The 23998-nt window shown below is 48.6% G+C and overlaps 7 protein-coding genes across 7 annotated transcripts; 2 read left to right on the forward strand and 5 right to left on the reverse strand.

The window, feature by feature from the left end:
- Positions 1–87: 87 nt before the first annotated feature.
- BKA67DRAFT_291377 (uncharacterized protein) lies at positions 88–2972 on the reverse strand. Its single transcript, XM_046096014.1, has 2 exons — positions 2602–2972; positions 88–2524 (listed from the first exon to the last, which is right to left on the reverse strand). The coding sequence occupies exons 1-2, from the start codon at positions 2688–2690 to the stop codon at positions 331–333; spliced, it is 2283 nt and encodes a 760-aa protein (XP_045959167.1). The 5' UTR covers positions 2691–2972; the 3' UTR covers positions 88–330.
- A 1541-nt stretch (positions 2973–4513) lies between these two features.
- On the forward strand, positions 4514–5588 carry BKA67DRAFT_636987 (uncharacterized protein; the record flags this gene model as incomplete). Its single annotated transcript, XM_046105683.1, has 3 exons — positions 4514–5068; positions 5160–5300; positions 5365–5588. The coding sequence occupies exons 1-3, from the start codon at positions 4621–4623 to the stop codon at positions 5586–5588; spliced, it is 813 nt and encodes a 270-aa protein (XP_045959168.1). The 5' UTR covers positions 4514–4620.
- A 2563-nt stretch (positions 5589–8151) lies between these two features.
- BKA67DRAFT_291408 (cytochrome P450) lies at positions 8152–10369 on the reverse strand. The gene is made up of 4 exons (XM_046096015.1): positions 10091–10369; positions 9782–10036; positions 8933–9728; positions 8152–8757 (listed from the first exon to the last, which is right to left on the reverse strand). The coding sequence occupies exons 1-4, from the start codon at positions 10209–10211 to the stop codon at positions 8160–8162; spliced, it is 1770 nt and encodes a 589-aa protein (XP_045959169.1). The 5' UTR covers positions 10212–10369; the 3' UTR covers positions 8152–8159.
- Positions 10370–12078: 1709 nt separating this feature from the next.
- BKA67DRAFT_536192 (arginyl-tRNA synthetase) lies at positions 12079–14116 on the reverse strand (the record flags this gene model as incomplete). Its single annotated transcript, XM_046100122.1, has 3 exons — positions 12079–12085; positions 12150–12563; positions 12627–14116. The coding sequence occupies 3 exons, from the start codon at positions 14114–14116 to the stop codon at positions 12079–12081; spliced, it is 1911 nt and encodes a 636-aa protein (XP_045959170.1).
- A 2005-nt stretch (positions 14117–16121) lies between these two features.
- On the reverse strand, positions 16122–18064 carry BKA67DRAFT_592834 (ferric-chelate reductase; the record flags this gene model as incomplete). Its single annotated transcript, XM_046104873.1, has 2 exons — positions 16122–17877; positions 17928–18064. 2 exons carry the CDS (start codon positions 18062–18064, stop codon positions 16122–16124), a joined length of 1893 nt encoding a protein of 630 aa, XP_045959171.1.
- A 1988-nt stretch (positions 18065–20052) lies between these two features.
- On the forward strand, positions 20053–20810 carry BKA67DRAFT_517767 (uncharacterized protein; the record flags this gene model as incomplete). The annotated part of the gene is made up of 2 exons (XM_046097937.1): positions 20053–20460; positions 20514–20810. 2 exons carry the CDS (start codon positions 20053–20055, stop codon positions 20808–20810), a joined length of 705 nt encoding a protein of 234 aa, XP_045959172.1.
- A 746-nt stretch (positions 20811–21556) lies between these two features.
- On the reverse strand, positions 21557–23904 carry BKA67DRAFT_566583 (prolyl oligopeptidase-like protein). Its single transcript, XM_046102900.1, has 4 exons — positions 23045–23904; positions 22829–22989; positions 22074–22773; positions 21557–22011 (listed from the first exon to the last, which is right to left on the reverse strand). Exons 1-4 carry the CDS (start codon positions 23529–23531, stop codon positions 21686–21688), a joined length of 1674 nt encoding a protein of 557 aa, XP_045959173.1. The 5' UTR covers positions 23532–23904; the 3' UTR covers positions 21557–21685.
- Positions 23905–23998: the final 94 nt, after the last annotated feature.

Raw genomic sequence — 23998 nt, forward strand, 5'->3', positions numbered from 1 at the left:
AGCCTTCTGATGGCTGCGCCCCATGCCCGCTGCTGGCAAGCCACCTGTCGCCTTGTAGGAGTTAAGGATTCCCGTCTGGGGGGACGGGTACTTGCTTATGTTGACCAAGCCTCCAGCTCACAGTCACAAATTTAGCGGGGCGCTGCTGAGAAACAGAAATTGCAGTTGATTCTATCTGGTTTGGTCAAAGACAACGCTCCTCTCCCTGATCGCAAGATGCGCCCTTCTGAAATTACAAAATTAGCAGCGACCGAATCACATATAGCGGGCATGAACGTCATTCGAAGTCAAGAATCCACCAACTGCTGATGATTTTCGACCATATTGCTTCTATGGTGTCGAGATCTTCATTGGCCATGTCTTTGCGTGGGGAAAAGTTACCCAGCTTTTTACAACCTGGCTCCCATACTGATGCGGGAGTTTTGCTGTCCGAGCATTGGAACGTCGACCATCCCAAGGCCCATATGCGGCTATTCCATGAGGGATCGAGCCATGGTCTAAGCCGTTCACATTCTCCGGGATGCTTGTTAGTGGAGGGTGCGTGGGAAACGTGATGGCACCCGGTGTGTCTGTTTCGCCAGTCAAGGTTGGACGAGGGCATCCACCACCGGGCCAGCGTTCTTGGATATCGTCGTAGATGTCCGACATAGTCGTGAAATAAGTCATGCGCGGCTCCGAATCAGCGTTGCCCTCGTATTTATCCCGACCCCACAGCTGCCCCAGAAGCTTGTTCGTGCAACAGTCGATGATGCCCGCGCCGGAATCTCCCCCAACACCCATTTCCTTCACGTTCCAAATCGGATCTGGGAGACTTCGTATGCTTTCGACGGCCCAGTCGCGCAATTTTGACCCGTCATCGAGTTTGACGCAGCCTCGAGCCTTGCATATCCTGCCAAAAGTAAAGCCGCTAGACCGTCCGGTAGAGAACACGATCGGCCCTGGCTCGCCCGAGGGTATCGGGGGGTCTGCAGTGCCCACTATACCGATAGAGAACAAGTCACGCCTCTGCCCCTCCACGATGTGTCGGACCTTATTGATAGCATCTTCCGCAACTTTGGTTTCGCACAGCACCCAGTCCGTGGTCACTCTCGAGTTATCGTTGTAGAAAGCGTGCAGCATTCTCGACACCCTTGTCGTCTTGTACATCCGACCGGAAAACGCGACCGTGTGTCCAATAGGCACATGAGCGAGGCCAGGTGACAGATCATCCAATGAAGGGTGTACAACTTCGAGCCACGGTGGCGTGGGCGCGTCACAGCTGTAGTTCATCCCTCCTCGTCTGTCGTCAAAGATGTGCCAGTTTAGGAGCCGATAAACGGCATTAGCGATCCGCAGGGATGGGCCGAGGGTGGCGCTGCCCCGGCAGCTCGGTAACGTCGGCCCAACAGAGTCACCCATTTGGGGGTCGTCGTGCCTACCCACATTGATTCGTGGCTCCAAAATCTCCTCAATATAGGCGTCGTCGCCGTCTTGGTTCGTACTAAATGATGAACGGCTGCTAGATGTAGAAACACAGTGTTCTCTCTTGCCGCCTCGGAACTTGAAACTGGTCTTTAGGTTTAGCTTCTCTGGGAGTATCGCTGCTTTCTTCAACTCCAGCGCCTCAGAACAATTCTGGGCGGCGTTTGCGGTGGTCAGTACGTCTATAATTTGATGGTCGGCCGCCTTTCCAGTCCGGACATTGACCGAATACCCTCCGTCAATGTTAATGTCCAAGATCTGTGTTATGGCCGGTAGAAGTTCTTTCTCCCACAGCTCGATGAACTTGGCCGATTGCGCCTTGTCGCCAGCGGGCATTCTGCGCAGCTGTGACGCCATTAGCGCTCTTGTCATTGCCGCAGGAGAAAAGTTTTGTCTGAGCTCTTTTTGTTTTCGATCTGCTCTGGATGGAGTAACACCAGCGGACAGACGGGTGACCCGCTGGTCATCGGACTTTTGCTGTCCGGGTTCTCGTTTTACTTCTTCGACAATGAGGTGTGGTATAAAGATATTGTTCTTTGCTTGGCGATTCTCCAGTTCCTGCTCGCTTGGATTTTTCGCACCAGTTTCGTCAGATGTATGGCGAGGCCACGTAGCAACCTTTATAGGAGACGGGGATAATACTTCCGTTGCTTTTTTATGAATACTATGTGATATTTTTTCCACTGCGTCAAGCGTGGTGGGAGCTCCGGATTCCTTTGCTCCCGTGTCTGGGCGGGCAGCGTCGTCAATTGAGGTTCTAGCAGACGAGCGCGTGGTCATATGGGATACAGAGGAAGCTCTTCGCCCACATTGAGAAAATGATATCGATGAAGCGGTTGAGGTTCGGTGGACATAAATTTGAGGTACGTCTTTGTATTCCTCCGAATCCTGGAACGATTCAAAAGGCTTCGGAAGGTCAACATTGTGTATTTCAGTCTGGTTCACCATATGATGATCTTCTTTGACCTCCGGGGTGTTTGGCTGAGGGCACGGGGCCGTGGGTTGTGAAGCCTTGTCATGATGAAAGTGTTCTCGCAGCCTTTTAGCTCCCTCGCCCACGGTCCTAGGTCTGAATCAGTACCTTGTCCTTCGGCGCAATTGTTCGATATGTATGACGTGAAACGTTAGGTTACGACATACCGCAGTGCTCCCTTTACCGCACGCCCTGTACGAGCGAGTCCATTCTTTGTTTGGGTTTTCCATCGAGCTTCGGGAGACCTAGAGTTCATATTGGGCTCCAATTGGGTTCAGAAAGTTCCACTTCAGGCGCTGAGCCTATTCATGCTCGCGTCCATGGTGGCAATCCCGCATTGATATACTCTGTGCCGCCAACCATACGCATCCTGGCATGCTTGTGAGGGAGCAGGACCGACTACGTAAATGTGCGATAAGTAGACCAAAGGGGCGCTACGCATGCTGAGTTATTTTTCGATCTGTATAAGCTTGTGACTTCGGCGAGGCAGATTTGGAATTGGAAAGCAAAGAATACATAATGCAGAGATCCCGCTTCATTGGGTAGTTTGGCATTCATTTACCGAGAATTTGGGGGCCATTTTGGCTGACCTGACCCAACCGTAATCTCTTTAGTCCTACTTCTTGCAACGATCCTCGTTACCTCATCAGTGCTGACCACCTATTAAGGACTTAGCAGCCAGCCTTGTGACCCTCTTGAGTTGGTCGCGCTGAAACACATGCGAGGAAGGTTGCCTGAATGGTAAGGTTGATTTGAATCAGGCTGGGACCGGTTGTGCAGCCACCACGACGAAAATGGTAAGGCTCTGGCCCGGGATGCAGTCACAACACATTCCGTGACCTATTGCTGCTTGGCAAGTGCGTTGAGCGCATAATCTGATTGATGCAGTAGGACTTTACAGGAATGCCGGGGGAGGTTTTTCTACTTTGATCGGGTATGTGTGCCTGCAGACCCGATCTGGCGATCATCGCGAGTCGCGATCTTGTAGGGGTGCGGTCCAAAGTCTGTACCGCCTGAAGCTCGCAGTGTGCTTCTGTGCGGTCATTCTTTCTATGTGGGCTATCGGGTTTGGACAAGTCGGGTGGAAACATTGCCTCAATCAATTGCACTTTCAACTCATGCTGCCGTCATTGGGGCTCAAATTGAGTATTTCCACTTGCAGAATGCAACAAATAGAATCCCAAGAGCTATGTTTTTCCAATTAGTGTCGTTATAACTGTACAAGCATATTAGGCGTCTTCAAGGTTAAGAGGAACGACGTATAATACGATGTTTAGAATAATTTATAAATTAGCTGATAAGCATATTATAAGGCTTATAATTAAAAGATAAAATAATCTTAACTTAATTAATTACTTTATAAATAAAATAAGTTCGATAACTAAAATAATATCAATTAACAATAACGAGCCATTCACGTTGTCTTTTAAATGTATTATTATTGAAGTAGTGAGTGTTGGCTGTACTATTACAGCAACGGGGCTAAGTGGGTCGTACGACCTTCGTCGGAGTTGTTCACGGCCTGATCAATATAAGGTCTAAGGGATGGAACTTGCAGATAGTCTCTTAGGGCATGCTTTTCACTCCTTGCACAGTTAAGTTGTTGGTTTTTGCAGCAGTGCATTCGGAAGACAACGAGAATGGCTCGTTGTCGCTAATTAATACTATTTTGGTCACCAAGTTCATCCTTTCCATTCATTTCTCAGTGATCAGCCCGCGAGTGGACCAGCGAGTTCGTCGCGAGGCTTATAACCAAGGGGACAAGACAGTGGTCCTGGTTCATTATAAAAAACCAAAGATTAATTAAGTAAAAGTGTGAAAAGTATAGTAAAAAAAAGCTATTTATAAGTTCTATCTATTAAACCTTATAATAATTAAGCTTAGAATAACTTTAATAAAAGCCGTATAACTTACTTAACCCTCTTATTATAATAATATAACTAATACTTATTACTTTAATAATAACCGACCTTATAAGTCTAGCGCTAAAGCCGATAATTAGCCGAGATTAAGAAGTCGTGTCTTATTAATCGTATTTAACAGAGCTTTTACTAGCTAGGAATTTAAACATCACCCTAATAACAAACAGATCCCATTCTTCCTTATCAGTCTGCCACCAACAGTCACCGAATTAGAACGAGCCGCACTTATCTACCGCTCAAGAAATCTCCCATACACTGGCTCTCATGTCAGAAGTTGAGAATCTGGAGGCGAGCGCTTGCTTAGCTAGCCCTACATCCATTAATACGAAGATCTTCCCAGAGTCAAGCTTTTTCCAGGAGCGGCGAGGTTCTACACTACCGTCACCAGCAGAGGTCCGGGCCCTTAACGAAGCATCAGGGCACGATCGTGCCACTTCATTCAATCGCCCATGCCCGGTTGTTTTTCCTTCTCTTGATATGATCGTTAAGTATGGGGCCGACGTCACTATAAACGAGGCCGAGACCCAAGCCTTAATACGTCAGCTGCTGCACGGGCAAGTGCCAATTCCTGAGGTCTTTGGCTGGGCTGAAGAGAGAAAGCAGACGTTTATCTATATGGCTTGGGTCAAGGGCGACACTTTGCAAACACGATTTGCTAACATGGACGAGAATGAACGACAAGCTGTATGCAACGAACTAAAGGGCATGGTGGGTGCTTAGAGGACGATAGCACAGATGAACATGATAACTATATTGTAACTATATTGGTAATACGCCTCTCTGGACGACTAAATATGGGTAAGTATATCTAACTTCGACAGGGAGCATTAACAAACGTCCACTAAACGATATCTTTGTTTATCCTTCCCCAGAGCTCGCAGGCCTATTTCTCGGCTCGGAGGCAGTACAGAAATTTCATGACGCATGCGATGTCGACATCGGCAGTCAAGTGCCCATTGTGTTCATCCATAATGACCTTTGCCCCCCCTAATATTCTTCTGTCGTCAGGGCCCAATCCGAGGGTTGTTGCGATCCTGGACTGGGGCCAGTCGGGCTGGTATCCTTGGTATTGGGAATATTGTAAGGCGAAACGGGTGGGCCGGCTTGAGACTTGCTTTGTTGCTACCATCCAGGAGGGGTGGCACACTAAGTATCTGCCTTTAATTATTGACCCGGTCGACGATGAGTTGTATTATCACCCTTGGCTTTATTTTATGATATCAAAAATATAAACTTATTCTCTTGGGCAATAGTTTCGTATTCATATGAATTGGTTGATAGGGAGTCCTGACAGGTTCCTAAGAGACTGGAAGGTATAATTAAGGAAAGCGCCGGCAGGCTACATTCCCTTATTTGGTGTTGGTGTTCCATCACATACTCGAGGAACACCTTATCAATAGTCCAGTTATAAGAGAGGATCTTGGTTCTTTCTTCGTATCTTAGGCATTTGGATCTTAGGTTTTGATCGATCCCCATCACCAAGCTTCCGAGTTAGCAGATGCATGAGTGCGAGGAGTCTAAATTCTTCCTCCCCATATGCTAGCTATTTATTGACGAAGACACCATTTTGCTCGAATTTCGTGTTCCGTCTCTTTCGCATTTTGAACGGATCCTTTTGAGGATTTGTGTACCTCGGATTATTATCCTAGAGTTTCCACAAACTATTAATCTAGTATGGTTACATGAAAGTAGGGGTCGTAATGAACTGCCTTAAGCTATATATCACAAATTGCTATATACTGGCTCTCCTCGTGTAGCTAGAATACTGCGGGAGTTCAGTCAAGTTTATGCTGTCTCTCTAGGAAATGAACCCCCCAGCAACGATGCTCCCAGTTATGCTTGATTTGTCCCTGGGACAGCCGTCAATCTGGTCTTTCGATTGTCACTTAATTTTCCATCCGGTTTATTTGCAACGTCTACTTTCTTCCCTTATCGTAATTCCCAGGTCTTTGGTATGCGGCGGCCATGTCTATGCTAGATGCAATCATCTCTTTGAGAGAGGGCGAGACTGAGTGGGTCCTGGGTCTGACCAAGAGATATGGAAGTTTTCTATATTCTTTTGTATTCACTTTTATTCAATCTGACGTCAGGGTTTCTCAGCTGAAAACCCAATTCGTATTGACTACCCTCTTCCTATTCCCACGCGCTTCTTCTTTCAATGACATTTACTGGGATTTGGGGATGAATTACAGGTCAGAGCTATACGGAACTAGTTTACTGGGACCGCCGGCGTTCTTCAGTGCCCATGATGGCAAGGCGCACCAACAACTTCGCAAGGGCGCTGGGTGGTAATCTAGTATGAAAGTTCTAAGCGTCCATCTCCAGTTTTGGCCCAGGCTGCCAAATGACCTAGTGGTCCATTGCTTTCCTAAAAAAAAACGTGAGAAGCGCAAATTGACGATCTAGTAAGACTCTTCATCGAGAAGATGACAGACCTTATTTGACGTTATATCAACCAATTTGCAGCAGATACCGCAACCATGGTATGCTTCCCCTGGGGGATTCGTCCGCAACGGCCACGACGAAAGTGGTTTGCTCGCTTCATGGCGTATGGGCCTGCCATTCTTCGGGCTCACTGGACGTTGGCGTTGGTTTCGCCAGAACATCATTGCGAATGACAACTTAGCAGAACTCTTCCTCCAAGAAATAAAAGATAAGAAAGGAATGGGCTATCTATATGCGCAAGCTGACCGAGAGGTGACGGCCCGAGAAAACAAGATGGAAAGGGGGGAGGGGGGTCCACAGGCTTCTTCATAGAACCTTAACTATAATAATGAGTACTTTTACATCGGCCTAGGCTTGATCCTGATGCTATTATTATAGTTGAATTGAGGCTCGTGAATCCGTAACGGGACACCCTCTGACCCTGTATGAAAGAAAGCCGATGTGACACAGTTAATCCAGGTTGGTACCGACACGACTGCTACAGCTTCGGGAAGTACCTTAACATTTTTGCTATTGAATCAGACTGCTTTCAGCCGCGCTAGAGAGGATATTGGCGCTACCGATAGAGTAGAAATGCTCAGTAATCCCATTGCGTGTGCGAAGAATCGCGTCAGCTGCTGATATACGTCGGTGCCTGCATGAAAGAATCACTTCGCCTCTACCCACCCGCCCCTAATCTCTCTACTCGCGTCGTACCGCCGGCCGGCAAAACGATAGATAGGGTCCGCATGCCTAGGAGGGGGAGGGGGGCGGACGGATGTAACCACAATTTCCTACATCGTCCATCAAGACGTTAAGCTGTATGCGCCTGATGCGGAGACTCCCCCCCCACCCTTCCCTCGGCTCTGTAACGTTGGCTAGAAGTAGACAGTGAGAAGTTGTCTGAACTAAACGCGGCGCAAGTTGCTTTTGGCAGAGGATCAAGAATCCGCCTAAGGAAAGAGATAGCTATCATGGAACTGTGAAAATTGATCCCTCAGGCTCCCCTTTGGTAGTGTTGAAACACCAATGTATTCCCAGATCATTTTAGCTTTCGGCATGGAACTCCTAGAATCTGAACAGTACATCGTGGCAGGAGGCGTAGCCTACAACCAATGAGCCAAAGTGAGATTGATGGTCCGTGAATGGTAGGCCAGAGGTCGAACCGTAGAGTACTCAGCTATGACCGTAGAAAAAACCATCAATACCACAGTAATGAAGTAAGCAATAGTCACCACTCTTGCAAGATGAGAGAATTGAACGTTCCACGAAAATAGATTATACATCGAACAAGATAAATGATATTTATATATACAGTAAGATCAGCTACAGCTCAAGTATTATACAGAGCAAACTGATCTAAATATGGGCACCGAGAGTTATGCCCAGATATGCAGCTCCCCAGTGCTGCTGCAGCTATTCTCGAGACTGTTGTAACCACTGCTTTCACTTTCGTCATCACTAGGTCCAGAGGTGTCACTTCCACCCATGGAGGTTGCATCTTCGTCCTTTTCTCTGCTCGAACCCTCTCGAGCAAGATCATCAGCCATCTTCCTGGTCGTGGCTTGTTGTTTCTCTACCTCGATGTCGTCCTCGCCCTTTCCACTATCCCACATTTCCAAAAGTTTGGTCATGACAGCGTCCGATCTGGGCGTGGCATCAAATTTGAACGGCGCAGGCTTCGCAATAAGCAGCGGCGTGAAGTCATCCCAGTGAACATCGACCTCGGATCCATCTTCACGTCTCTTCTTGCGTATATCAAACGCCCATGCCATGCCACCCATAGCAAGAAACAAGTTCTGTTCCACGATCGGCACACCCTGGCAGGTGCGGCGCCCAAATCCGAACTGGGAGAAGCCGCTCAGGTGCGGGTGCTGTGACAGGGGCTCCTTATACGTAGGATACTCTGGCTTGAGCCAACGCGCGGGATTGAATGCTTCTGCGTCAGGATATATGGCTTCGTCGCGTGTGATTCCCCTGTATACGTAGCGTATTAATAGACTAGTCTAGTACACATTTTCGGACGTCCATAGCTCAGGGGAAGCTGGAAGAAGCTGAGACGGTTTTGGATTCAAAACAGGGGTATTTCGGAGAGTAGTCGACCAAAACAGAGCAAAATACGACAAAGAAAGTAGATAAGGGTAGAACTCACCATTCTAGAGCATGGATTGTTGCGCCTTTAGGGATGAAGTATCCATTCCAAACATCGTCAGCCTCGGTCGCATGAGGGATACCTGTCGGGACGGGAGGACGCCAGCGGATAACTTCCTTAACAACAGCTCTTAATAATGGCATCTTCTCGCAGTCTTCCCAAGCAGGGCAGTTTCCATGACAGACCACATCGATCTCAGCTTGTAACTTTTCTTGCCATTCTGGGTAGTGGAGCATAGCTAGGAGAAAGCTCTGAATTGGAGATCCGATGGTGAGAGCGCCGGCGATGGCCATCTGGCCAACGACATACATGGCCTCGTGCTCAGTGCCCCAGTTTGCACCGTCGGCCTGTTTGGTGAGTTTGCTGAGGAACGTGTTCACGAAACTGGGCTGAGCTGTACCGTCGTTGAGGCGATCATATACATACTGCATATTGTTCTTCCAAGCTATCGCTTCTTCCTCGTGGCGAGCGAATTCCTTTCGCTTCCATGGCGACATAAAATAGGGAACGTGCATCAACCATGAGACAATATTAGGGATTGCTCCCGACGGTGAGATCGTCTCCAGTAAGCCAAGGGTAGTCTTCCGCAAAACGTCTGCGGGATGTGTGTTGCCCCATGAGAGACGAGATACGGTGCGTGCAGTGAATTGCTCGATATATTCGCGATACTGCGAAGGATCTTGCGATAACAGGTACAGGAATCGATCTCGCTCCTTGGTGGGGTAATTGTGTAATGATGCGTTCGCAGAAGTGGTCATCAGCTGTTGGGCAAGCCTTCTTTGGCGCTTCCATGTTTCTGACAGACGTCAATGATGTTGAAATGTTTGAGAAAAATGTGAAGCGTCATACCATTGCGACCATGGAGAGCAAGATACTCTCCTGCATAACGGTTGTTTGGAAGGTTTGGAATCATAGGACGATCCGAATAGACCGCTGCTCTCCTAGAAAGTAGCTCGTGTGCAATTTCTTCCGATGATATCCAGATATGGACAGACCCGAACATTTCTTGTTGATAGATCGGACCATACTCTTTGCTCCACTCGTAGAATTTGAGCCACGTCTTTTCAGGTGGCACATCATGGATGCGACCGATAAGAGGTAAGCCTTCAGCATTGATTAGCCATATTCGTACATGAGGATAACGTATTCTTGTCCTACCCTTTGGTCCTGGCAATCGCTTTGCGCCAGGCGGAAACTGTTTTCTACTGGCGGCCTTGTTTTTGAGGTATAATACATATGCAACCAAGGAAATAGAAAGTGTTATCAGTAACAAAGCCATACTTGGGCTAGAAAACAAGGTCCAGTATACACCAGGATCACTTGAAATACTAACAAGACACACAAGAGTATCGATGATGAAAAGAAAAGATGCAGGCTAGGAAAAAGTTTCAAAGAAAATAATAAGGTAATCTCATCGGACATTCATGAACAGAAAGGAACTTGGGCTTATAAGAAACATCATTGTCAATGCACCAGCAGCAATATCTGAACACGGTAGGGATGATCTCTGCTCGCCGTGTCCTTATAGGGCCTCCCTGTCTTCCACACCCCAGGATGAAAACCCTCACAAGTGAAAAGCGGATTCACTAGAGCATATGTCCCTCCATCCGAAGTTCCTCATCCATCCTACCGGTACCGAGTGCATATTGTGCGTGCAACAACCCCTCGTCATCCGAAATACAAGTGCGGTGGTACAGTGCTTGGATGGGTTGCATTGCTCTACTGGAGCAAATCTGATGGCCACAACATTACATGTATAGAAACACTACCAGGGTTGAGAGACCGAGCACCGCACCGTTTCTTAGCCCGAGGAGGTCCACATGAACCAATAACTACCCGAGAGCAACTCGTATACCCACCTGTCACAGACATTTGACGCTTGAAACAGATCGTCAGCTTTGTCAATACTCAAAATCATCGAACTAGTCGACTCCATCAGATCAGCGTAGCAGGCTATATCTAATCTGCGTGTATCAGTGGTATCAGCCAGGTTTACATCGCGACAGGCAGCATGAGATATCAGAAGTAAGTTAGACTATGAATCTCTTGGTGTGCTCGTACGGTACAAGCCCCTCGTCTGCTCAGGCAATGTCAATTCCATTTGAGCTACCGAACCGTAGCTGCGCTGGCGTATTGTTGGTCATTCTGAGTGATGGAGCATAGCACAGACCAAGCTGTCTGGCATCCCGTAGAACTTCGGATACAAGGACGATGAGTCCAGGCAGAGAACTGATGAATGCACTGTGGGTTCAGGTTGCTCGTGTAGTTGTCGTTAGTTTTACACTATTCCGACATCTTGAAACATAGGAAGCGGGTGGCTCCCTCAGGTGTACTGGACGATCACCTGCACAGCACCCGCGCGAATATGGTCAGTGCAGATTGTCGTACTTGCGTTACCTTTGCAGACTTTGCAGAGCGAGGATACGGAGTGATTATCGTTTCAAGAAACCCAGAACATTGTTACCTACATGCCCGAGATGAAATAAAAATTGCTGGTGGCTTTGCCGAAGCTTGCGCTCCACTGCCTAAGAAGGAGTATTTGGCGCCAATGGGTGATTTGATGCGCTCGATAGACGTCACAGAATTTTAGGCATGGTGGATCCCTCTGGGGCTCAGATCGAGACCACCGGCCACATAGCCCCCTTGAAGGTAGCAAGTAACATATCGAGCTCTGGGATGTTTCCGGATTTTAGGGGCTGAAAGATGGCGCTATTGACTGAAAGGCCGCGATCATTGCTGTAATTGACAACACGGAAAATTTGCATGGCGAGAAGAGCTATTGTCCTACGACTTCGTATCCCGGCACTGGACGTGCGTTTCATTGGTATCATCTTGACCTGAGACGCCTGGCCGACAGCGCTATGTATGATGCGGCCCGAGCGTTCGTTAGCACATCTCATACAGATCCATCACGCCGAGAGAAGGACGAGCACGTCGGGTGGTGATGTGACCCACGAATTCTAGCATCCTTCAGACATTTGGATACTGCTAATTTATTCAATACGGTCAGAAATCAAGAGGCGCCAGCGCTTGCGCTGAACTCTCCCTGGTAATCAGATCACTTGTCCAATATCTCCCCAACCTATTTTGAATATCTTTTTTCCGTCCTTGGGGTATCGCTCTTCCATGTAGTCCCGTTTTGACCATTACATCCTGCGAAGCTTTATGTTAGCGACGACATTCAAGGTCAGAATGTCAATACAATAGCGGCGCTTACCTCTCAACTGGAGACAATCCAAGCAGACGCATAGCATTGCTAAGTGTGATTCGGGCACAGTCATAAAGTGCCATACGAGCCTTCATCAGTTCAGGTTCGCTACCAACAATTCGCAAATGGTCATAACTGGCACTTAAGGCGTGTGTCATCTTGAATAGGTAGGTCATTACAGTCGTGGGCTCCAATGTCTTGAGGGTGTTCTGTACGACATCTGGCCATTGCCCAAGTACTCGGATGAGGCCAATGGCATGAGGCTCTGTAAGCAGAGAGAGGTCGGCAGTATCCAGCTCTTTATCGCTGAGGGCTGCACGTCGAGTAATAGAGCACAGACGAGCGTGAGCGTATTGGAGGTATGGGCCAGTGTCACCCTCGAAAGAGGTCATGGCATCCATGTTAAATTCGTAGTTGTTGATTCTGAAGAGAGTTAGCTCGTCGTTCGCGAACGGAATGGGGCCTCAAATGGAATATGTAACTCACCGCTTGCCAGTCATATCCTGAACCATGACACTGCTAATGCCCATGATGTCGGCTACAGCTTCCGGATTCTCTACCTGGTTATACTTCTCCTCATTCTTTTTCATAACGCTGTGCATGTGGTCGCCAACGTCTCGCAGAATGTCGTTCAAGAACTTGACGGTACCTTTTCGGGTGCTCATACCCAGAACCATACCAAAGTTGATGTGCTGAACCTTGGCAGCAATATCCTTGTGACCCATGAGTTCGATGACCTTGAAGAACTGCTTGCAGTGAAGATCTTGTTGCGAGGCAATAACATAGATCATCTGGTCGAAGTTGTACTTCTTGTGGCGGTTCAGCAGCTCGCTGATATCTCGGGTGAGATATAAAGCAGTACCGTCCCTCTTGCGAATGATAGCCTTGCCCAGGTTCTTACCAGGCTTGCCAGCGACGTGCTTGGAGAAGTCGACGAGGAGGGCACCGTTGTCCTCCTCGGTGAGGCCCATCTCGGCCAGCTTCTTGGCGGCCTCCTGCATGTCTTCCTCGGGAACCTGACTCTCGCCAGAGTACTCGTCGAAACGAATGTTGAGTCGGGCATATGTCTGCTTGTACTTCTCGATGGAGAGCTCGCGGAATCGCTTCCACAGGGCAAGAGCCTCAGGTTCACCGTCGCTCATTTGCTTGAAGTAGCGGCGAGCCTGCTCATCGGTACCGTTATCGAGGAGCTCTTGGGCCTCTGTCTCCTTGCCCTCTGCCTTGAGCTTGTCCGCTTGCTCCTTCTCGGCCGCAGTATCCTGGTTGATCTTGACGTATACGTTAAAAAGGTGGTTGATGGGGTCCTTTGTAAGCTCGTCCTCGTTTCCGTACTTCTTGAAGCCCAGAGCCAAGACGCCGTACTGCTTTCCCCAGTCACCCAAGTAGTTGATGCGAATGACGTCCCACCCGGCAGCTTCGTAGAGGTTTGCGAGGAAACCACCAATGATCGTGCTTCGCAGATGGCCGGCGTGGAAGGGCTTGGCGATGTTGGGGGAGCTGAACTCGATGATGATGCGCTTCTGGCCCTTTGAAGGGTCGTTCTCGTCCTTGAGGCCCACAGCCTTGTTGGCACCGTACTGGGCTTTGTTGGATCGGATCAGGGGGATGACGGTCTTGGTGAGGGGTTCGTTCTTGAAGTAGAATGGGAGGAAGGTTCCGTTCTGAACTGGCTTGTGGACGAGGGGAGATTCCGTCCACTTGTCCAGCCATTGCTTGCCCAGCTCTTCAGGCTTGCCCTTGACGCGCAGCGCAGGAATGGCGAGCACGAGATCACCCTTGTCTAACGAGTTGGTCCATTGCAGGGCATTGTAGATAACCTTCTCGTCTACTCCAGTGATCCCGGAAAGCTTTTGGGTGAGATGTGAGCGGTAGATATCGGTAGAATTAATGTCGGGATAGCAGTTCGGGAACGCCTTTAAGGGGGGCAGGTCCTGGAGTTGCTGGGTCACCTTGTCGACGGCGGCTTCGTTGGCCATGGTTGCGTCCGTAGCTGGGGGCAGGACTGAGGAGTGTCCAAGGTAGATATTCCTGTTATGATTGATATGGGTCGGGGGAGAGGTTGAGAATTGAGTAGCCCGAGTCAAGTTCAACTGCGGCAGCCGACAATGGTGTTGGTGATAATTATGGTTATTGTTATGGTGTTGGTGGGGTAGTCGTTGCACTGAAAAATGTTGGCGGGGTAAAATTTGTACAGGCCGTTGTAGGTGGTGGGACTGCGAAAGCGGTAGTTGTCGCGCTGACTGCTCGGCTGCTACCAAATTACAGGCTGTCCCTGACGCGATGTGGGTCGTGTAGAGTGAAGAAGATTTGATGGAAAGGTGCCTATCCCTAGAGATGAAAGAAGACGCCGCAGAAACCGGTACAGAACGAATTGAATTATGCAAAATTGATCGAGAAACCTGTGCCTGCATCAGGCTAGGTGATACACGAACTTTGCTCGCCCTCATTAAAACATCACAATTGCTTTTGTACATTGACTCATTCTTCGGAGCCCTGAACGCGTTCTCGCAGTCGCGGTGACTCAATAGAACCATAGCAAATCTACATCCTCCTCTGGACGTAAATCACTTTGCGTCGGCCCGGTGTTTCTCCGGGGCTACGATTACGACAAACTCATAAGCATAGACATGGTGTCCCAATTATGAGTATCCTGTCAGGCACGCAAATATTATGCACGAGCAGGACTCATTTCAGATACTCGGCCGTCTCGGAGCCACCAAAAAGCCCGTAGCGACGCGAGTGTGTGATGTTCAATATCGATTGCCCGATTATTTTGCACTTCCATCTACGCCATGTTCGCGTCTGCTGTGCTTCATATGCAAGTAGTAGGAGTAGCCCTCATGTCGCGATAATCGAATCCAGAAACATCCATATGGTTGTGTCAGGAGGTATCGTGATGAAATTTGATTGAGTTCTTTCTATACATCCCACCGAGATTGACCAAGTATACGGTGTGCTTGAATGGGTGAGCTTCAGCTTCACTTCCCAATTTTTTTTTTACAATCGCGACCTCATCGACTGCTTTAATGTATTCGCCATTCTTTGCTAGAATATCCGTTGTCAGGCCCTTCGTGGCTCAGAACACTATACTCCAAATTGCCATAACAGACTGCCATATCCCCCATGCGCATGCAGTTGGAGTCTCACCAGAAGCTCTTAGCATCTGGGGAATTGCCGTGTTGTCCATCGTTTACTTTGAAACCTGATCGGACGGGTATATGGATGGCTGCATTGCCGTATTTGTTATGCTTCCGTGTTGACCCAATGTTCCATTTTGGTTTGGTATGATCCTGGCCATGCGTTTTGGCTGCTGATCAATAAAAAAGCTTAAGCACATGCTCATCTTCACAATGCACCAACAGAGCCTGATCTGCCAGCCATCAGAGCACCCGAATTCTGTTGCTATAGGAGCTTACGATGGCTCAGTCTGTGTGTACACGACCGATGTCTCCGAGCCTCAAATCCTCTGCAAGTTGTTCAGACTTATTTCCTGCATAACGCCCCTTTTGCAGCCCTCGCTTGGTCCTCCGATGGCCTTCTCTCGACAATAGTGGCTGAGGACAGCTCGCTGAACGTCTTCGATGTCTGGGGAGAGGCCGTCGCGAAGGGTCTCACGAATGCGAACGGACAGAAAGAACGAATTCAACCAGAAACCCTCAGGTGGTTGAATGTGGCCAGGTACTCATGACTAGTAGTATGCCATGAATAATACGGCAGGGTAGATTGTGCCACAGACCATTGATTGGGCGCCATGCATGGATGACCAAGCTTCGCAGGGTCATCCGGTAGGAAAAGATGCTTAACAGAGAGAGTTAGGGATCAGTCGGACTAGTCGTTCTTTGATAAGTCACCCTCTAGCGATTAATTTTCCTCAGCGGGAACGGAGACATCAGCATGTAATTAGATGCTTGTAAACCTTGTAGCCATGCGTCACAGTGTATCGCCAGGAATGGCGCTAGATGATAGAGCCCCAGTATCTGATCAGAAGCAGTACTCTTCGACATGCAGATGAATACCTTGAGCCCCTGTGCCTTTGTGAACAGCACGCTCGTCGCTCAGTTTGGCAACACTTGTGCGTACTCTTGCCACTAACGACACACCGCCACAAACAACCACGCCAGTCTCCCCGCCTGTAGCTTCGACCGCGTCACGGATGAAAACCGACACATCAGGCCTCGTGGCACTACGGTGTATATGTGAATCTGTACTGGTTTGCGAGAGTCGTTTGCGAGGTATGGCCCCAGAAGAGACGACGTCAATATCCGCCGAGCAACAACATCCGCCTTGGCTCTTGGCAGACTTGTCGAATGTTCCCGTCCTCTCTACGACTGTGAGCTTTTCCTCATGACTGGCTGCCGACCCTGACGCCGACGACGAACGTGATGCTGCAACAGTCTCGAGATGCCCATCGCCAGTAACAGCGATATGAACGGACAGCTCAATGCCTCTCTGATTGGCCTTGACCATCGCTTCGTGCAGCCGATCATGGTAGAATCCGATCTCTTCACCTTGGCGCGCAGTCAACAAAAAGTCAATTCGCTTGGTGCAAATCGTTGCTTTGGTCTGCAAAACACTTTCCAAGATCGGAAGAGTGAACGAGGCGCCTGTAGAAGCCGAAATAAGGACCAATGTCTCAAAGATGTCCCACCGTGGGGGTCGACCATATGGACCTGCGACGAGCGCGGTAACAGTTTGTTTCCTTTCCGATGCCTGCATCTTCCTGGCAAACGAATGCAGGCGTTTTGAAAACCCAGAGTGCGTGCGAATGACAAGTTGAATGCTATTGCATATGCATGTATCTGGTGTCTGGTGCGCACAGGCAATGGTGTACGGATGTGCTTCGAGTGGGCCAACACGTGGCAACCACAAATAGAGATGCTGACCTGCACTCCATTTGAAGTGTACATCCTTGATGGTCAGCACCGTGATGGAATCTCCCACGACGCTGATCTGAGTTTGGTGACCAAACTTTTGCCCACCTTTGCATCCGGTTGTTTTCGGGTTGAACTTGATATTCTGCCACAATAGCATACCGAAGCGAAATACCCGGTCGAAGCAAATGGCTGCTATGGCGAACCAGATGTTGTATCGTGCATAGGTCGGTACGTGCAGGTAGACGATCCACAGGAACAAAATTGCAGCGATGATATGCTGCGCTACCCATATCTCATAAGCCACCGCGCGAATAGGTCTGAACGATGTAACGACCATCCATAACAAAAGACCCCATGCCCCCAGTCCATATCTGACAATAGGCATGTATTGTAGTTCCAGATCCACAAGATCGTACAGGACCCACTCGCTCCAGAAATGAAAGCCATGAACTGTCGCCGTTGCAAACATGGTCCGAGCAACCCAACGATGTAGCCAATTCAAACGTTCATAGCTGGTCCCGGCGATCAAGCCAATGACGTTTGTCTTGGACGCGAGGAGGTAGAGGAAAGGGACTTGAGTAACAGTTACCCAGGCGTTCCGGTACCCAATACGTTCCCAGAAGTAGGCATCCTTGACGATAGCGCCCGAGCACATCATGTAAATGATGACGGCCCAGTATACAAGGAGGCATATGACTCTTCCCATGGGTGGTGGTGTCAGCCATGAGAAGTACTTGGTCGGAACGTATATTTGAGGATAGCTTATTTCGCGACCGACAGCTGTCAGAGTGGCCCATAATTGAAGGTACCAATTAGCTGGTATGGTGGGATACTTTATTGAACTCGTTCGAGATGTTCGCAACCTGTATGTATGTCAAAATAGTGCATAATCGATAGCTTTGAGCAAGCTTACCTGATCCAGTTCTGACTGAAGTTTATAGCGCGCACTATGAGGAGTAGGCCTAGCACTCCAGCTATCAGATACCAATACGTCTGAGCCAGAGACATGTTGGTATCTTGGAACATGCCACTGGAACTCATTCCACCCATGGCCATTTCCATGTTCATATCCATTTTTCCGATATGGCGATGAGGTCGCTAGGCTGGTGGATTGTGTTGTACGTTAGCTGGTCGATATCAAGAGCTATAGATTACTTCAACTTGATCTCTAGTTTGATGCGGTCAGAAACTGCCAAAGCTAATGACGAGCAGTCGTCAATGAAACCGCCTCAGTAGAACGGCGGAACGAAAATAATGGTAGGCTAGTCTCGAGCGCACCCCGGTCCATTCGGAATCGAGCCAGCGTGTGCTCTTCGAATTGTGATCGAACCCCGAGAACTGGTAAGTTGAAGTTTGTGTGCAGAATAGGTGAGGGACCTTAATGCTCCCCGTCGCTGTGTTCGTAGGGTGTTGGTGTTCAGAAGTCGACTGTCGGACTACGAAAACAACCGGAACTGTTAGTCAAGTCCTCTTGTGAGTTCATGGACTCTTAAAAGTTGGGTGATATCGTGTGGACGATATCCTCCGCCGGTTGAAAATGCCTTGCTTCTGCGTGCACCGCATACGTAAAGCGCCGGCAAGACGAAAAGCCGTTACTTGTTGACTGCTTTTCAAGACTACTCCGTAGATTACAGCGAAACTTGCGCACCAACTAACATTAAGAACCGGAATCTTGGGGCCGAGCAGCGAATATTCTTTATGGCCAGACGGTGTGAAGCCAAGGGTATGCCTGCCGATTCCTGAGCCGTCTCGGCCTTGCACATAAGGTAATGTTGCATTATGCTAGATTGTGCAACGAAGTTCGAATCTCCTCGCTTGCAAAACCTACTCAAGAGTGTCGGGCCTGAGTATGAGGGTCCGAAACGTCCAATTGACTAGGTTTCCCGAGTTTGCTGTGTCCTCTGACTCCAGCCAACCCCGAAGCGACTAGCTTGAGCAGATTATGAGCATCTTTCTTAGCTCTGACAGGGCGGCTCACCCGCCATCGTCTGGGATCTGGATGATAGCGGGCAGGGCGGGCTGCTGGCGATCTACCAAGCTTCGAGGGGCTCTACGTCCAGACCTGTCTATAACTTGCTCATAATCTGCTCAGGCCAGCAACTAGTCTTCTATGAGCTAGTACTACCCCTCCATTAGATGGTCCCTGCAGACCCTAAAACAACCTCGCCCTTTTCAGGTGACCCCAACTGTCCCCCAAGTAACGATGGCCTCTACCATGTATCCCCCGCATTAGACACTAGAGATTATGGCAGACTTCAAAGGCAAAAGCCTTGTGAATCGATACACTCAAGCTCACCGAGCCCCGGTACCATCAACACTCCTATTGTTTTGCGGTTTGGTTTTGTTTACAACGGAAAAGCGACGCCGGAAGAAGCATCAAATCGGGCTGAACTAAGGTCTTGGCAAAAAAGCTTACATCCAAAGTATATAGTATCATCAGACCAAACCTCCAGATCGAGGATTTTGAGCTTGTTTGACCCTTAACGCACATGCGTTTCATATCGGAGATCCTGAACTGTGAGGTCATCGTCATTAAAGTTACCAGTCGCCTATCAGTCACCATATCACCATGTTCAGACAAGGGCAGGTGTTCCTGAATGGGGGGTTATATCAGATGTTGGACCCCATCTTTGGCGATTCCTGCTCAATGTTTCCACTAGTCTAAGTTAGACCAGAGGACTGGGGTCAGGTATGCAGTAATAGCGTCTCGGTGATATTTACTACTTTGTATCATTCGGCCATTCAAACCGAACCCGGGAAACTACAGTCATAGTAGAACCCCGGTCCATGTTGGTTGGTGCCATGCGCTCTCCAGCAAACTTTATTAAACACCCAGAGCGAGCTTGAGCGAGCTCATGTAAATACATAGCTCCTGCCCTTTCCCAATGACAACACATGTCTCATTATTCACTACTCACTGTTCACTATTCACCACGACCTCAAGCCGATCTCCTGATCATCTCAGCTAGAAGTCAATAAGCTTCCGCAAGATTCTTTTGACACGCCTCGATCACATCTACATTTCCACACCGGTCACAATGGCGTCTCTCGCATCTGTCACCGCCGCAACTCTACTCTTTCTTGGTTCTTGCCAAGCTCACTTCCTCCTGCTATCACCCACGCCAGTAGGCACATTTAGCGACGATGACGAGCCCAATGCACCGTGCGGCGGCTACACCCCAGATTTTTCAAAAAACAATATCACAGACTTTGCAGTTGGCGGCGACGCTATTGCTACACAGTTACTTCACCCTCAAGCCAACTGGCTCTACCGAATCACAACCGATGAGAGTGCAGCTGGAAACTGGACGCAGATCTACCCAGTTGTACAACAAAGCGGTGCTAACAAGTTCTGTATTCCTGTCGTCACTTTAGACGAGAGCTATGTTGGACAAACGGCTGTGTTGAGCGTTGTGGCCGATGCGCCTGATGGGCTTCTCTATCAGGTATGATGAATTACATGTTTTAAACATCATGACCATGTTGCTAATATTCCTAGTGTGCTGCTATAAAATTTGTATCTGGTGTCAATTCCAACCTACCTAGCGCTTGTACCAACACCTCCGGAGTTTCTGGTTCTTTCAACATCGACGATAAGCTCACTGCTCTTGTTGGCGACTCCAGCAACGGCACTGGCACTGCTACCGGCACTGCCTCAACGACCAGCAGCACCGCATCCTCATCAAGCACCGGAAATTCTGCTGCTTCTACAATGCATGGTGGAGCTGCCGATACTCTACGTTTCTTTCTAACTGCTGGAGTCATGGTCGTACTTGGCGCCGTCTCGATGATCTAGAAAGCTTGTTGAGGGAGGTTTCAGGTGCCGAACAAGGCGGAAAGTCGTACCAACAAACTTTGACACAAACCTTGATCAATAATGAATTCGATACCCACGTATTTGACTATTTCTCGTCCTGAAATTTCTGCCCCCTGAATTGATGACCGTCTTCCGAGCCAGTCTTTCCGACACATCTTTCCGACCCATCTTTCCGACCCATCTTTCCTGCCTCGAACACGTCTTTAAAGTGTACCTCTTCTTCGTGGCAGCAAGGACACTTCTCGTTTTTCGTGATGGTGATACTGAGACACTGTGCAACAGCCCGAAAGTGACTCTCACAGGCAAGTCGCAAGCTCACACAATACTGTATGTCCAGCATTCTTCTACGTCATCAGCCCGTGGCTGATATTCCAGTTTTTCAATAAGTCATTCTCAGTAAGTCATTCCTCGACTTTAGTGACGCCGTCATGCATGGCTTTATAAGCTGTTATAGTAAGAAAAAAGTAAGGCCTGGAATCTATGGTATTGCGTTCATGGTCTTGTCTAGATGGTTATATCTTCCTTGATGTGACAGGTTCTGCAGGGGGGACTCTACGCGACAACGTAAGTGAATTTACATGGGATAATACCGTACACTGCCTGAGGTCTGCGATTTATACATTTCCCATGGTACTTGTGATTTTCTACAATTATCAGAATTAATAAATCCTTTGTCCAGCATTGTTAGCACGCCAGTCGAAGAAGCAGCGAGTGTAGTATTCTTTGTTTGTGATGCTATTGCATTACTATCAAATACCACGGCCAAGGCCCAGACTCTCATGTGCTGACAACTTTCATACCTGATGAATATCTATGATTGTATGGTATATCATTTCGGTAGCAGCTTCACTGGACTAGTACGGAATCTGTTGGGAGAAATAGTCCATAATCAGATTCACTTGCTCTGACTGAGCGACTGTGTAGTTGCCCCACCCGTCGCCCAGGTGCATAACATAGTTGCTTTTGCCATCATTTGGGTACCAATAAGTCAGATTGACCTCTTCGCCTTGGTTAGGGTCTCTGTTCTTGATGAAATTCGTCCAGTAGATTGTCATCTGTCTTGCAATATCAAAATCCTCCTCAGTAAACGGGTAGCTATCGGCATTGGCATACAACGCATTCAGTGCGTACATGATTTCGCTCTGATGGAAAGCGCCCTGGTCTTGGCCAGGAGGGGAATCTGCAACATGTTAATCATTCATATATTTGAAACGACAGAAGTGTCACGAGTGTGCTACTTACGGTCCCAGTAGTACGTATAAATTGGGCTTTGGGCGGAAAGAACCCATTCATTCGCATATGCCCAGGAGCTGACAAGGGACGTGTCGCGCGCTGCTGCATTCCAGGACACGGAAGCAGTTGTGTAGTTCTCACCTGCTGGATACAGCGAGAAATATTCCGTAGACAAGTTTCCGTATTTAAAGGAGCAGTATCTAGTGTATTCCTCAACGGTGTAATTGGTCGAAGTGGCTGCACCACTTTCGTCTTTCGTGTTGCCAGTGATAAGAGGTACATCATTGGCCGGCCCTTGCTTCAGTTGTTCAACATAATTCATAGGGAGAACGTAACCGTCCAAGACCGGCTTGTAGATCAATGGGTAATTACACGATAGCGCGGTGATGTTCCAGATGCTATAGTCACGATCAGCCGATCCCACCAGAATCTCCTCCAGCGATAGATTGCGCAGTCCCTCAACATCGCTGACGTTATGGGCTAAGGTGTAATTAACACCAAACTCTAGAGCGCGATCCATGGTCACATAAGACGTAGCTAGTCCGGCTAGTAGAGTATCATAGGGGTACCGGATTCCAGACTGTGAGATTGCTCCACGGAATAGGCCACCGAACAAAGGGCTGTTCACAGCATGGTACACTTGTGAAGAGCCGAAAGATTGTCCGGCTATGGTCACCTGCTCGGGGTCGCCACCGAAGCTCGCGATGTTCTGATACCAGTTAGTCGTCCTCAGGAAGACGATCTTGGGTCTTCGTTTTACTTACACTCTTCACCCACTTCAAAACCTCCAAATGGTCCAGAACACCATAGTTGCCAGAAGTATTATATCCAGTAGAAGTGAGACCCTCAGCGTTCAGTTCAGGATGAGCCAGGAACCCCAACACGTCATCCCGGCGGTTAAACGTAACCATCACCACTCCTTCCACTGTAGCCTGTTTAACAGTTATCTTACAAAGAAGATACTCTCAAGCTGGACTTACGAGCCATACCACCACCATACCACCACGCAGTGTTGCTTGTCTCTTCACTTCCTTGGTTCCAAACTAGAACGGGCAGTTTATTATTGGAAGAGTTGGCGCTGGTCCAGATGTTCAAGCTGAGACAGTCTTCACTATAATTCTGAGCATGAGTAGTGGGACATTGGGGACCAAATGTTGTGGCTTCAAAGCTGACGTTCCAAGCGTCACGAGGCTGTGGAGGCTTCCATCTGTTCTGGTACCCTGTATCAGCTGCGTAGGGAATCCCTAAGAACGCAGCCACATTGTCTTGCGATACATTCCAAAACGTCTCAGTAGTGTTTGTATCAAAGTACTTGAAACCCTTGACAGGGCCTAGGGTCGTTTGGATTGTCTTGTCGTATAGTTGACCCTGAACGGGGCTTGTAGCCAGGGAGACTATGCCCATGATGGCAGCTTGTAATCGTGGCCGGGAGAACATGATTACCGTGTGACCATTGAGACCGCTCATTACAAAAGTTCTATGTGTCACTCCATTATCGTCCAGAACGATCTGCCATATATAGGGACTTAAATCCGAGAGGCCGAAAGGTTCCTGTTGGGCCAATCCACTCTATCTGGATGAGTGACGCAGCCGTATGACTTCAAGTTGTGCTGTACGCGTCCTGACCCGCATCCTGATTGCATGCCCGTGCCACTTAAAACGATACATGTCTGATCAGGTCCGCTTGATGAATCTCTGTGCCGCCATTGATGCAATGTGGTTCTTAGAATGGCACTTAGCCCAACTGCCGGAAGCATACATAACGAATTGGTTACATAAACGGCGCGGAAATAGACCTCGGTTTTATGTTGAAGAACTCGGACTGAGGACGGTGTGGTTCGCACAGAGTTACAGATCGTCATTGGGAACCGGCACTAGTGGGCAACGGCCCTGGAGATCGACATAATGTTACACCAAGTCTTGCACCAATCCAG

Source organism: Truncatella angustata, assembly GCF_020726525.1.
Source record: "Truncatella angustata strain MPI-SDFR-AT-0073 chromosome Unknown BKA67scaffold_4, whole genome shotgun sequence".
NCBI lineage: Eukaryota > Fungi > Ascomycota > Sordariomycetes > Amphisphaeriales > Sporocadaceae > Truncatella > Truncatella angustata.

Excerpts from the sequence above, each read along its gene's own strand:
- BKA67DRAFT_291377 (XM_046096014.1), bottom strand. The coding sequence starts at position 2,690 with ATGAACTCTAGGTCTCCCGAAGCTCGATGGAAAACCCAAACAAAGAAT. Across the intron at positions 2,525-2,601 it reads GCGGTAAAGGGAGCACTGCG|GACCGTGGGCGAGGGAGCTA; the intron begins GTATGTCGTAAC and ends ATTCAGACCTAG.
- BKA67DRAFT_291408 (XM_046096015.1), bottom strand. The coding sequence starts at position 10,211 with ATGGCTTTGTTACTGATAACACTTTCTATTTCCTTGGTTGCATATGTA. Across the intron at positions 9,729-9,781 it reads TGCTCTCCATGGTCGCAATG|AAACATGGAAGCGCCAAAGA; the intron begins GTATGACGCTTC and ends GACGTCTGTCAG. Across the intron at positions 8,758-8,932 it reads ACAATCCATGCTCTAGAATG|GGGAATCACACGCGACGAAG; the intron begins GTGAGTTCTACC and ends CTACGTATACAG.
- BKA67DRAFT_566583 (XM_046102900.1), bottom strand. The coding sequence starts at position 23,531 with ATGAGCGGTCTCAATGGTCACACGGTAATCATGTTCTCCCGGCCACGA. Across the intron at positions 22,990-23,044 it reads GTATGGTGGTGGTATGGCTC|TGGAAGGAGTGGTGATGGTT; the intron begins GTAAGTCCAGCT and ends AACAGGCTACAG. Across the intron at positions 22,774-22,828 it reads TTTTGAAGTGGGTGAAGAGT|AACATCGCGAGCTTCGGTGG; the intron begins GTAAGTAAAACG and ends AACTGGTATCAG.